This window comes from Macrotis lagotis, chromosome 3, assembly GCF_037893015.1.
Source record: "Macrotis lagotis isolate mMagLag1 chromosome 3, bilby.v1.9.chrom.fasta, whole genome shotgun sequence".
NCBI lineage: Eukaryota > Metazoa > Chordata > Mammalia > Peramelemorphia > Peramelidae > Macrotis > Macrotis lagotis.
Genome location: NC_133660.1, coordinates 59,772,506 through 59,785,452, shown reverse-complemented (window position 1 = coordinate 59,785,452; position 12,947 = coordinate 59,772,506). Strand labels below are relative to the sequence as shown.

General features: G+C 34.1%; 1 protein-coding gene across 4 annotated transcripts in view; it reads right to left on the bottom strand.

Moving 5' to 3' along the window:
* The window catches only part of TBCK (TBC1 domain containing kinase), a 198,528-nt gene that overhangs the window by 99,901 nt on the left and 85,680 nt on the right, over positions 1–12,947 (bottom strand). For all 4 annotated transcript variants that reach the window (XM_074228748.1, XM_074228749.1, XM_074228751.1 and 1 more), the window contains 4 exons: positions 10,900–11,038; positions 8,773–8,872; positions 4,959–5,008; positions 4,666–4,795 (listed from right to left, as the gene is read on the bottom strand). In XM_074228748.1, the coding sequence (XP_074084849.1) occupies positions 4,666–4,795; positions 4,959–5,008; positions 8,773–8,872; positions 10,900–11,038 (419 nt within the window). The remainder of the gene's footprint in view (positions 1–4,665; positions 4,796–4,958; positions 5,009–8,772; positions 8,873–10,899; positions 11,039–12,947) is intronic.

The following is a 12,947-nucleotide window of genomic DNA, read 5'->3' as shown; positions in this document are numbered from 1 at the left end:
CATGAAAACAGTTTCAAATGACCAAGTTCTATTTTTCATCTGAGACAGTCCTCAAAACATGCACTCATGCTTACATTCACCTAGAACAAATCCCTTAGTGTCTGAAGATGCTTCTACTGATGTTATTACCTGTGGATATTTATGAATCAATAAAGAACCATGTGTGACCAGATTAGAAAGGTTTTGCTGTGCTGATCTATTTTTATACTTCTCTCTAATATCACAGAATTTTTTTTGTTACTTTTAGTACTGAGAGTAGGTGTTTAATAAAGATTTGTTGAATGGAAACTGAGTTGCAAGCATAGTCCAGGATGAACAAGATTAGATGGATGGAAAATATAAGGAAGATGGAAATTAGGAGGATAAAAATGATAACTGGAGAGCATTTTTGCCATATATATATATATATATATATGCTATCTCCTATTTCCACTTGTTGCTACCCTCACACACAACATTCCAGCTCCTTTCTTCTTATGTTCCTTTGTACAGGCTGTCCTTCATATCAGGATCATATCCCTCTTACCTCTGCTCCTAAGGAACTTTTAACTTCTTTCTAAGCTCAGATGAAATGCAACTTCCTCTCTGGGAACCTAGTGCCTTCCCCACCAAATTACCATGGAACTGTTTGGTATCTTTTCTACATTTGCTTATTTTATATATATATCTTTATGTCTATATATCATCTTGTCCTATAGAATTTTAAGTTTCTTAAAAGTAGCATTAATTCCACTTATATCTTCAAAACCCTAGTGCTTAGCCACATCTTTCTTGGGAACTTACTAGAATATAGTAGGAGAGTAATAAATTCTAGTTTCAATAAACTTTAACTGATCTTGGCTACATCAATCACTATGCATGAGTAGGTTACTTTTTGTAACTATCTTAAAATCTTCAAGTTTTTCTGGTTCACTTTTATTGGCTCTCTTGTTCAGTATTACATTATTTCTTTTAAACTGCACTTATATCATTTTAGTGAAATATAATCTCCTTCAGGAGCAGAACTGTATCATTTTTATCCTTGTACTTCATTTAATTAGCAGTGTTCTAGTATTCTGTACAGAGGAGATGCTTAATAAATGCATCAAAAGCTGCCAGACAATGTAGTTTGCCTGCGACTTTTTTCCTAAATGTTAATGACTATGCCACATTGCTTTAAATGTTTTTTTTTTTTTTTTTTGTGAGGCAATGGAGTTAAGTGGCTTTCCCAAGGCCACACAGCTAGGTAATTATTAAGTGTCTAGGGCTGGATTTGAACTCAGGTCCTCCTGACTCCAGGGCCGGTGGTCTGTCACCTGCACCACCTAGCGGCCCCGCTTTAAATGTTTTTAACCTAACTTTTCTGTGGTGCCCTTCTATAAAAAAATTTATGATATATTCAATCCATGTATTAGAGAGTCAGTCTAATACAATATCACAGAAAATGATATTTTGTTATTCAGGCATGTCTAAATCTTCATGACTCCCATGGACCATAGCATGCCAGACCTTTTATCATCTGCCATCTCCTGAAAAATCTGTCCAGGCTCATGTTGCTTTCATGAAACTATTCATCCATCTCATCCTTTTCTTTTTAACTTCAATTTTTTTCAAATAAGGTTTTCCAATGTCTCCTCATTAAGTGGCCAAAATCTTTAAGATTTAGTCTATTTGACCTTCCCGTGAAAAGCCTGAATTGATTTCTTTTAAGTATTAACTAATTTGATTTCCATGCTGTCCAAAAGATTCTCAAAAGTCTTCTCCAGCATCAGAATTCAAAATTATCGATGCTGTGGCACAAAAATTTCCTTATAATCTAACTCACACAGGCATACATTGCTACTGAAAAAGCCACAGCTTTGACTGTAGGAACTTTGTTGGCAAGGTGATATCTCTGCTTTTTAGTATGTTGTCTAGAGTTGCCCTAAGTTACCTTCCAAGGAAGAAGTGTCTTAGTTTCATGGCTATAGTCAACATCTGCAATGGGCCGAATATAAAATCTGATACTGCTTTCATTTCTTCTCCCTCTATTTGCCGTGATGGGACCAGCTGACAAAAATCTTAGTTTTTTATTTTTCTGTGATATTAAGTTTCAAGACAGTTTTTACCTTCTCTTCTTTTACCCTCATCTAGAGGCATCTTAATTTTTCTTCACCTTCTGCCATCAGAATGATGACACCTATTGTTCCTCATATCTCCACCTCTGTCTGCATTAGTGACTGCTATAGACTCTCATTGGTTCTTGACCTTTGTTATTGAAGAATACCAAAACAACATCACTATATTTGAGACAAACTGCAGTGTATCTGATGGCAGCTGATTAGACCAATAGGAGCTCGGAATGCTCTATCACAGATTGGGCACAAATGGTCCACCTGGGGTGGGTCCTCTAAATTTACAGATGCCACATTTTCCTCTGAAGTGCTTGAATTCTGTCTTCCTCATAGAGCACAGCCCCCTCACTGATGAGGGCACACCATGCCAGGCAGCCCTGTGCCAGGGTCTCCCGAGCTGTACAGTCAATTCTAAAGTTCTTCAATGAGACCTTCAGGGTGTCCTAGTATTGTATCCTGTGATCCCCTGGTGAGCACATGCCCTGGGTGAGTTTTCCATAAAATAGTTTTTTGGCATTCTAACAATTTGTCCAGCCCATTGCAGTTGCATTCTCTCTCATACTTTAACTCTGAAAACTCTCCAAGAACGTTGTTGGTTCTTTGAAATCCCACAGATAAAACTATCCCACTTGGAAAAGACCTCAAGTTTACATCATTAGCCTTAACCCTCACTAATATTTATTTCCAACAATTTTCATGCTCTTTCTTGCTTAGAAGACTCATTATCTCAAATTCACATGCCTAAAAATAAACTCATCATTTTCTATTCCTCTTAGTATCAGTAATCTTACTAATCTGGCTATGGACGTTCTTCTTGGGGGTCTTTTCATGGTCATCATTTTCATTCTTATAATCATAATAATAATATATTTGAATTACTATAGAAATTTAGGGATGAAACAGCATCTTCCTCATAACCCTGTCAGGTATGCTGTCCAAGCACTATCTTACAGATGTGAAAATGGAGCATCCAAAAGTTTAACTGACTTGTTAGTCAAAGGCATAATTCAACCTGGGTCTTAATTCTAAAACTTGGGGCTCTTTCTACTCTAATAGTGCTTCTGACTAACCAATCTAAGTCCTGTCAATGTTTTTCTCCAGAAGTTTCCTCTCCACTCTGTCACCCCACTCTGATTCCTCTTCCTCCAACAATCCTGTAGGCTAATCTTCCTTAGACACTGGTTTGTCCTTCATTCTGGCTCAGGAGGAGAAAATGAGACCCATGACTTTGCACTGCCCAGCCCTCCCTCATTGAAATCCAATGTATTTGAAAGTCATGGCATCACCTTCCTGATGTCATGATCCTCTTTGAGAACGATGGACAAACCACAACAATGAACATTAGCCTAGTTGCCTAAGACTACTTAAAGGTTCTTGCACAAATAATGGGCATTAATAGTGGAAGAAAAAGAATATTGGAGGTGAGTCAGGAGGGTCAGGGCTTCAGATACTGCTTATGAGATCACAGACATGTTACTTCCTTTTCTAACCCTCGGTTTCCTCATATGCAAAATGATGACAGTACATACCTCAAACAGTTTCTGGAACGATCAAATGAAATTATAGTGTGTGCATGCTTGAACATACATATAAGTTATACTGACATATACACATGTGTGTGTGTGTTTGTGTAGGCTTGCATGAGTTGTTTACCAAGTTTGAAATGTATGCTGTCCTCACCCCTGCCCCTTATAATCCCTACTTTCTTTCAAAGTTCAGCTGAAAAATCACTTGGTACATAAAGTATTTCTTGATCCTGGTGCTACTAGTATTATAGCTTCCAAATTAACTTGTACTTATATTGCATAAATTTTGTGAATATTTATGTATGCAAACTCCTTCGGTGCAGGGACTATTTCAGTTTTGTCTTTTTATCCTTGGCATTAAGCACTAGAACATGATAGTAATTTATTAAATGCATACTGATTGATTAAAAGGAGCAAAAGATAGACCTTGCCTTGGAGGAGCTCATAATCCAATGGGGAAGAATTTATGTTTCTATGTCTGTGTGTTTGTATATGAGTAGGTTACAATTTGAATATGCAATAATATATATGTATATGCATGCACACAAAAATATATACACACTGTAAATATATATATATATAATTTAATTTTTAGTAGCTATTGCTATTGCTAATAGCTATAGCTAATAGCTATTGTTATTAATTGGAGCTTATCTTCTATGACTCCTGTTCAGTTCAGAAAACAGGAAGTACTATATGCATAGCGTTCCCTTAAAAGTTGTATTTTCATTGATAGCTATGAAAGGAAGCAAAATGTGTGTTGCCTAACACATATAAAACTATACATGCATCCATACTATCTATGTGTGTATGCATATAAACATATTCACATACATATACCCATAGACACACATACACACTTATTTCTCCTCCTATGACTACTGATTAAATAAAGACATATTCACATACACATGTCCATAGACACATATACATTTATTCCCTCCAGCTTCAAATAAGAAAAATATCTCCTAAGATTTAATGGGGAAACCCTTTAAAGCAGGACTGACCAGATACAAGCCACTAGAACAGTGTTACAGAACCTGTACCTTCAGGAGCCTGTCGAAGAGAACAATTCTGTTGAGCTGGTACTCTGTGTCCCTTTCTCGAATGATCAAAGGAAGAGTGACAGCTGCAGACAGCTCATTATTACTGTTGGATTGAGGTAAATTGGACTGGCTGTGAAAAAGGACAAAAAAAATCCCAGCAAGATGGCTAAAAGTAACTTACAGAATAAAAAGAATACATCAATAAAACAAAACCCCATCACAATGTTATATTCCATTGTAATATAAAGAACCAAAAAAAGAAATAAATGTTTGGTAAAACAATATATACTTACTCATCTTCAAGCAAGGGGTAAAATGCTTCTCCACCAACATCTTTTAGTCTCTGCAAATTTAAAAAAAATTGATATTTATGAGAACCTGAGACATCAACATGGACTTTTCCTTTATAGAAAAATCATGTGTCACCAGGAAGGCATGAAATATACACACCACAGTTTAAATGAGAACCCAAGAATTCTTTCATATTGTAAACAATTACATTTACGAGGCCCCTGGCTGTTAATGTTGAGCCTCAAGTGATGGGCTTCTCTCAATATATTCCAACAATGTTAGTCATTTGCAATAACATTTGGCTAAACACAATATCAGTATTAGTTTTTTCATCAAATTAAAAAATAAGATTTATTCCAAATCATATGAGGAAAGATAATAAAAGGGAATGTACCATAACGACTTTTTAAATAAACATCCTTTATTTAAAGTATAAACCAGGATGTTTTTTGCTTTAATATTCAGGCATAGCTAAACATGCTAGTAAATGGAACTTATATATACTAAACCATTTATTGGGATGAAAATAACCAACAAATTAAGAGTTGAAAAAAGAGTTAACTTAGATGGCACAGTAGACAGGGTGCTAGACCTGAGGTCAGGAAAACCTGAGTTTAAGTTTGGCTGCAGATATTTACTAGCAAAAATGACCTTGTGCAAATTACTAAAAATCTATCTGCCTCAGTTTCCTCATTTGTAAAATGGGGAGTAGTGATAACATCTATCTCCACAGATTGTGGTTAAGTTAAAATTAAGATACTTATGAAAGCACTATAGAAATGCTAGCTATTATTATAATTAGCTAGTCAGTTTTCTGTCTTTAATTTTTTCATAAAAAAATCACTGATTCCACCCTTCCCATGGTAATAACAACCAAAACTCTAAGGATTCTTCAAAAACATGACAAGAGAAGTAGCAGGGGAGTAAACCCACAGAGAACTCTAAGCAGTGAGACCAAATTTAATGTTTTTTTTTTTTCCTCCATGGCCCTCCCAATTGAGAGCAAATGACTTCTCTTCTGGGGCCTGACCCAGATCTCTCAGCCACCTCTCTCCACTACAAAGACATTCTTTTTCCATTCAGGGAGTTTGGAGGATTCCAAAGGAGTAAAAAGTAATACTGAAGGTTCTCTAAAAGTTTAGCTCAAATTCCACCTGTATTTTTCTCCCAAATGAAAGTTTTATGCATTATTCTAGTCTGCATAGAATACAGTGGCAATGTATATTTTTTTATTTTTTATAGATTAAAAAACTTATAATTAATGAAAGAAGTAAGGGTTTTTTTTGGTTCAATTACTTATATGTTAAGAAAGTACAAATCCATTATCTGTTATGTAAACCAGTCCCATAGCTGAGACCCTAGAAGAGCTCTATGTCTCATAAAATACCATTGGTTTTGGCATGCTAATATGATGATTCACATGTAAATTTATACTGGATTATAAAATAATGCCAATTTATTTATACCAGTTTTAGGAAAAATAGATTTCAATTTCAAGAACAGAAATGTTGGTGAACCTGGAAATTAGAGACTGATGGAGAAATTTAGATAGTGTCCAATTTAAAAGTTTTGGTTTTAATTTAGTGAAAAAAATCAGCAAAACCAATTTTCTCATATTTCTGAATCTCATTTTGTAATTTATAATGTAATGCCTATATCTTGCCTTCCAAAATAGCCTGAAAGTTCCTCTAGTGAAAGAACCAAATCTTTTAAAAGTTTTCCATCTCCTTCACAGCATATGAACTTACTATCATAGAGACTTACTGAAAAACAACTGATTGACTAAATTATTTACTTTTCAATCAATTATTATTATTTACATATTCACTCTCTATAGTTTTCTCTTACATTTTTTTCCAAGTAAAGATTATCTCCTTGAAAACATCTATTTTCTCCCACTACTGGGTCTATACCCTGAAGAGATGATGAAAAAGTGTAAAAACATCACATGTATAAAATAATCATAGCAGCCCTGTTTGTAATGGCAAAGAATTGGAAATCAAGTAAAAGTCCTTCAATTGGGCAATGGCTTAGCAAACTGTAGTAGTATATGTATGTCATGGAACACAATTGTTCTATTAGAAACCAGGAGGGGTGGGAATTCAGGGAAGCCTGGAGGGATTTGTATGAACTGATGCTGAGCAAGATGAGCAGAACCAGAAAGACACTGTACACCCTAACAGCAACATGGGGTGATGATCAACCTTGATGGACTCGCTCGTTCCATCAATGCAAAAATCAAGGACAACTTGGGGCTGTCTGTAATAGAGAATACCATCTGTATCCAGAGAAAGAGATGTGGAGTTTGAACAAAGACCAAGGGTTATTACCTTTAATTTAGAAAAAAAACCCAAAGTGATATCTTATTGTCTGATCTTGCTATCTCTTATACTTTATGTTTCTTCCTTAATGATACGATTTCTCTGTCACCACATTCAATTTGGATCAGTGTATACCATGGAAACAATGTAGAGACTGGCAGATTGCCTTCTGTGGGGGGTGGAGAGAGGGAGTAAGATATAGGGGAAAAATTGTAAAAATCAAAATAAATAAAATCTTTAAAAAATTAAATAGAAAAAAACACTATTTTCTCACAAAATCACTGACAGGAACAGAAAACCATACTGTTTGAGTTCCTAGTTTATTTTAGTATATTAGTTTTTATAGTCTTAAGTTATATTCGATTACCCTATCTAAAGGTAGAAGACAAAGCTAAAAATTCCCCAGAAAGATATGACTAACTTTTTGACTAATATTAAAAAAGGCACTATCTTAAAGCATATTTATAAATACATATATATTATGAATAACAAGAAATATGCACGTATGTATGTATAAATATACATATATATCGTGCATATTATATAAACATACACTTAAGTATACATACTATAAGTATATATTTTATGTGTGCTTATACTACTGAATATGGCATATTTAAATATTTCATTCAAAAAGAATGAACTTTATAATAATTAGTATCTATAATAGCTACTGATATAGTAGCTATTATAACTGACAAAGTCAAATAAAAATTCACCATTTAGTTGATTTTTCAGCATTAAAATAAATGCAATTAAAATCATACAAGCATTTCTAAGATATGTACACAAAGTACATACACTTTATTTTTTTCACTTCATAGATTTTTAAAAATGTATTGATATATTTGTTTTGTCACAACAGATACTTCCCAAGAAAGACTTAAATAAATCATAGTGCAAAATATATTAGACTCAAAAGAGTCTATCAAAAGACATGTGTCCTTTAGCTCTGACAGACAGATGCTAATAGTTTTAACTCATTTTATTTGTATGTAAATACCCATACTTTAGATAAACTACTCCCTAAAAACAAAAATTCCAGTATATCAAAGTCCTTGATGGTTGCAGAGACCTGATTTGAGGCATATTTCAAGTAATTTTGCTGGGTTCTTAGTACACATGCTTTGTCTTTTAAAAATAGTACTTTAATTAAATTCATGATATGATTTATAAATTGAATTCAGGTGACAGAAATATCTTGGCATGAAAATCATAAAGGAGATATTTCCCTGGTTAAACTAATTCATTTAATAAATATAATTTTGCTTGACAAAGATAAAAATCTAATAACCCCCAAATACTCATGTTCAAGTAATTCTTCCCAAAACATTTTACATAAAATGTGGTTAAAATTATTTTGATTTATGAGCAATATGTTGTCACTTAAATCCTCCAAATCAACTTCATAAAAACTAAATGATCATAAAATATAATGATAATATATTTTAATATGGCATTTCAATAAAATGTCAACACATAACTGTTTTCTTACATTTCTTAGTTGGCAGAGTGACAATGTCACAGTGGTGTCATCTAAAAGGGAACTTCTATCACGATCTTGCCCAAAACTCTCGCCATCTTCAAATAAAAAGCTAGAAAAGAAAGATAAACAAAACTGAGATTTCTAGGAATATTTTTTAAAAATATACATTAAACTCATCTTGCTGCTTCTTTTATAAAATAAACTCAAAGTTAACGTTAATCTATGCTCCACCAAATAGGAAAGTAAAACAATTTTAAGAAGAAAGCTTAAGGTATGAGTTTGATTGAAATCTGCCTCTTGAGTGACATGAGTTCAAGTATCTTGAGATTTTCAGATTCCTAATGTATATGTGTATCTGGTGTTTCAAAAGTCTTGGTACAAAAAATATTCATAGCAGCCTTGTTTGTGGTGGCAAAGAATTGGAAATCAAGTACATGTCCTTCAATTGAGGAATGGCTTAACAAACTGTATGTATGTCATGGAACACTATTTCTATTAGAAACCAGGATGGATGGGATTTCAGGGAAGCCTGGAAGGACTTGCTTTAACTGATGCTGGGTGAGATGAGCAGAACCAGAAAAACATTGTATACCCTAACAGCAACATGGGGGTGATGATCAACATTGATAGACTCACTCATTCCATCAGTGCAACAATCATGGACAATTTGGGGCTGTCTGCCATGGAGAATATCATCTGTATCCAGAGAAAGAACTCTGGAGTTTGAACAAAGACCAAGGACTATTCCTTCAATTTAGAAAAAAAAAACAAAAAAACTGATATCTTATTGTCTTATCTTGCTATCTCTTTTACTTTATCTTTCGTCCTTAAGGATATGATTTCTCTCTCATCACATTCAAATTCTCATCACCAATGTTAAGACTGGCAAATTACCTTCTGGGGGGGGGGAGTAAGATTAGGGAAAAAATTGTAAAACTCAAAATAAATAAAATCTTAAAAAAAAAGTCTTTGTACAATTTTAAGTCTTCACTAGACTTCGAGAATACCCTTCTTATACTTTGAATGTTACATTTAAGCTTGAAAATAAAAGCACTTGAAGGAATACAAGAGAGCAGGTTTGTGTATAGAACCACCAATCCCATGAGTATTTAAACCTATACAGGAGAGTCATCAAACCACTATAAAGAAAAATCTTGTATATGTGCATTGGAGCTATTGTAATAATCAAAAATATTATTTAACATTATAAAGAGTTCCCTAAGAAGATTTTTCAGAATCAAAACATTCCTCAGATCACATTCTTAAAGAATTTCTATAAAGAAGTACTTCTTGAAAATGAACATTATCCACACTAATAATTTAGGAGTCAATCGAAATGAAAACCAATGGAGAAAACAGTGATAGTTCTAAATTAATAATTTGACATGTTTTGAAAAAAAGAGAGGGAAAAATACCATAGAAAATGAGATTTCATCAGATGTTTCAAATTACTCAACCTCATTTTAACAGTACATTCTACTGCTCAAGAGATGATGTTTGACAATAAGAAATGGAAGTGGCAATGGTAAGGGTCAAAGAAAATCTAGGAAGGTAATTAGTGACAACTCATAGATAGAGCTTCCTGCTTTTACCAATTCCCTCCCAATTACAGCATATAAATCTTTATAATTCAGTAGATTTAATCTCAATAATGATTGGTTTTTGAAATCATGTAATATGGCTGCTAATCTAATTTAATTAAAAAAAAACACTTTTGCATCAGCATCCTATCTTCATCAAGAGTAATTTCATTCTTTCTCCCAACAAGTCAACTAGCATGGTCATGCCTACTATGTTCCAGGCATTCGATTTCCTGATTCAATCATTAACAATCATTTATTTCTATCAGCATATTTTTTGTAATCGTGATTTAAATTATTCAACAATGACAAGACAACAGAGGGAAGCCATTCCTAAAAAGATGATAATGACAAAAAAAAAAGCAAAAACAAGAAAGTATGATTGGAACACTAAGATAATAATAGATTTTGGCTCCTGACTGAAATTGATGTTAACTTCCAATTGCTTGCTTTAGCTACTGAGTCAGAACACTTAAAAAAATATACTAAAGCTTTTTATTGTAAATGTTCCTCCCACATTCCCATTCCATTCCCCAAGATGTTTTTCTTTCCTTACTTGGGGAGGGTGCAGATAGGTGGTTTGGAGCGAATGATTTCTTTGTTGACAAGCTCTTTCTCCAAATCTCCTCCAGCCAAACACCAGAGGTAATAAACTTCTTCAATTGATCTTTCTGCTAAGTAATCACTGTTGGCATCTATTAACAGAAGCCAAATGACAATGAATTATTATTTTCTTTCTGCTGTTATTACATGAAAACAATGAAGAGTATACAGTTGAAATTCTTTCTTTTTTTTTTTTTTAGGTTTGTTGCAAGGCAAATGGTGTTAAGTGTCTTGCCCAAGGCCACACAGCTAGGTAATCATTAAGTGTCTGAGACCGGATTTGAACCCAAGTACTCCTGACTCCAAGGCCAGTGCTTTATCCACTGCGCCACCTAGCTGCCCCTACAGTTGACATTTTTAAAAGTGCATACCAACTAAATAGTAGTCATTTCCTTTAGGAAAATCTAAACTATTTAAGTGCCAGGAGTCTGAATTAGACAGAAGAATTATGTGGATGTTTTTTAGTTTTCTATAAGAAAAGATTGGTTTATCTGAACTTTTCAGAAATACAGTGCTAAACACCCAAAACTACATATGTAAAATGTCTTGTCCACTTCAGTTAAAATGTACATTTTACTTCATTAATAAACAGTGTACATACATTAACCAAAACCATAATCCAAGAATTAACCAAAACTATAATCTAAGAAATCTGTTTTCTGTTTGTTTCTTGTAAATCTGTAAATTCAACACATATAAAACCCTCAAAGAAATATTATGCTTGCAAAATGATTAATTGGAATAGCCAATTAAGTGGACCCAACTAGGTGGTACAGTGGAAATAGCACCAAGACTGGGATCAGAAAGACCCAAGTTCAAATTCAGATATTTTTTAGCTGTGAAATCTGGGAAAGTTACTTAATCCTGTTTCCTTCAGTTTCTTCAACTATAAAAGGAAATGGCAAAGAAAAACCACTCCAATATTTTTGTCAAGAAAATAGGCCATTGAGGTCATGAAGAGTTGGACATGACTAAAACAAATGAGCAAAAATGTTGATATAGATGATAATAATTTAATGAATAGTATTAGCAAAGAGATATGTTGGTAAACAGAAAAACATTAAATATCTTGCTTTAGCTACTGAGTCAGGGCACAGGGTACCATTTATTGATTCCTTAAATCTATAGAAGATGAATCCTTAATTCTGATGAGAACATATAGTGATGAAGCAACACAATTCAATAATGAGGCATAACTATTGATTAAGACCCTTATTGATAATCATGATGTTAGAAACAATCAGGACTTTTGTGGTAGCAAAGGTCAATATGTCAAGGATATGTAATTCTATTAGGGAATCACTTGCTAGTTGCAAATCATCTATAATTTAATGAGAAGTCTAAGAGAGTTTCCTGAAGCTAAGAGAGTTGTTATGGGACTTAGAGTTACTAAATGTTAGAGGCAGGATCTGAATCCAGGTCTTCTAGACTGGAGGAGGCCTTCTAGACTCTGTCTACTATGTTTTACCCACCACAAATAAGCCAAAAGAAACATTCTTTCTACCTCCCTCTTCCCTCTTTCCCCTTAAAAGAGGGGGTCTGCCCATCTTGCAAAAGTTGGAGGAGCAGGGGCTACTCAAGGGCTCAGTCTCTCTACTAATCTGCACAGGACCTTGGTCTGCTTTGTTTTTTGCTGAAGTTAATTCACCCCCTCCTCAGGTACTTCACTTCTGGGAATAGACCACACATAGATACCAAAATTGATGCCAACCTTAGTATGGACACCAATCAGCTTAGCCCACCGCCATTCAGATCTCCCAGACACAAGGTCAACTAGTTCCCACTTCCATGATAGGGGATTATAGGCATATATCAACCACCAAAAATACATAATCTCTTATGATTTATATGGGCTTTCCGGATGCCATTGACAACCCTCCTTGTTTTGATTATCTCTCTTCTCTGTGTCTTTTGTTTCATTAATCCTTCTTGGTTCTCCTCTTACCTATATCCCTCCTTCATGGATTATTGTGCTGGATCCATATCAAGCCCACTAACTAA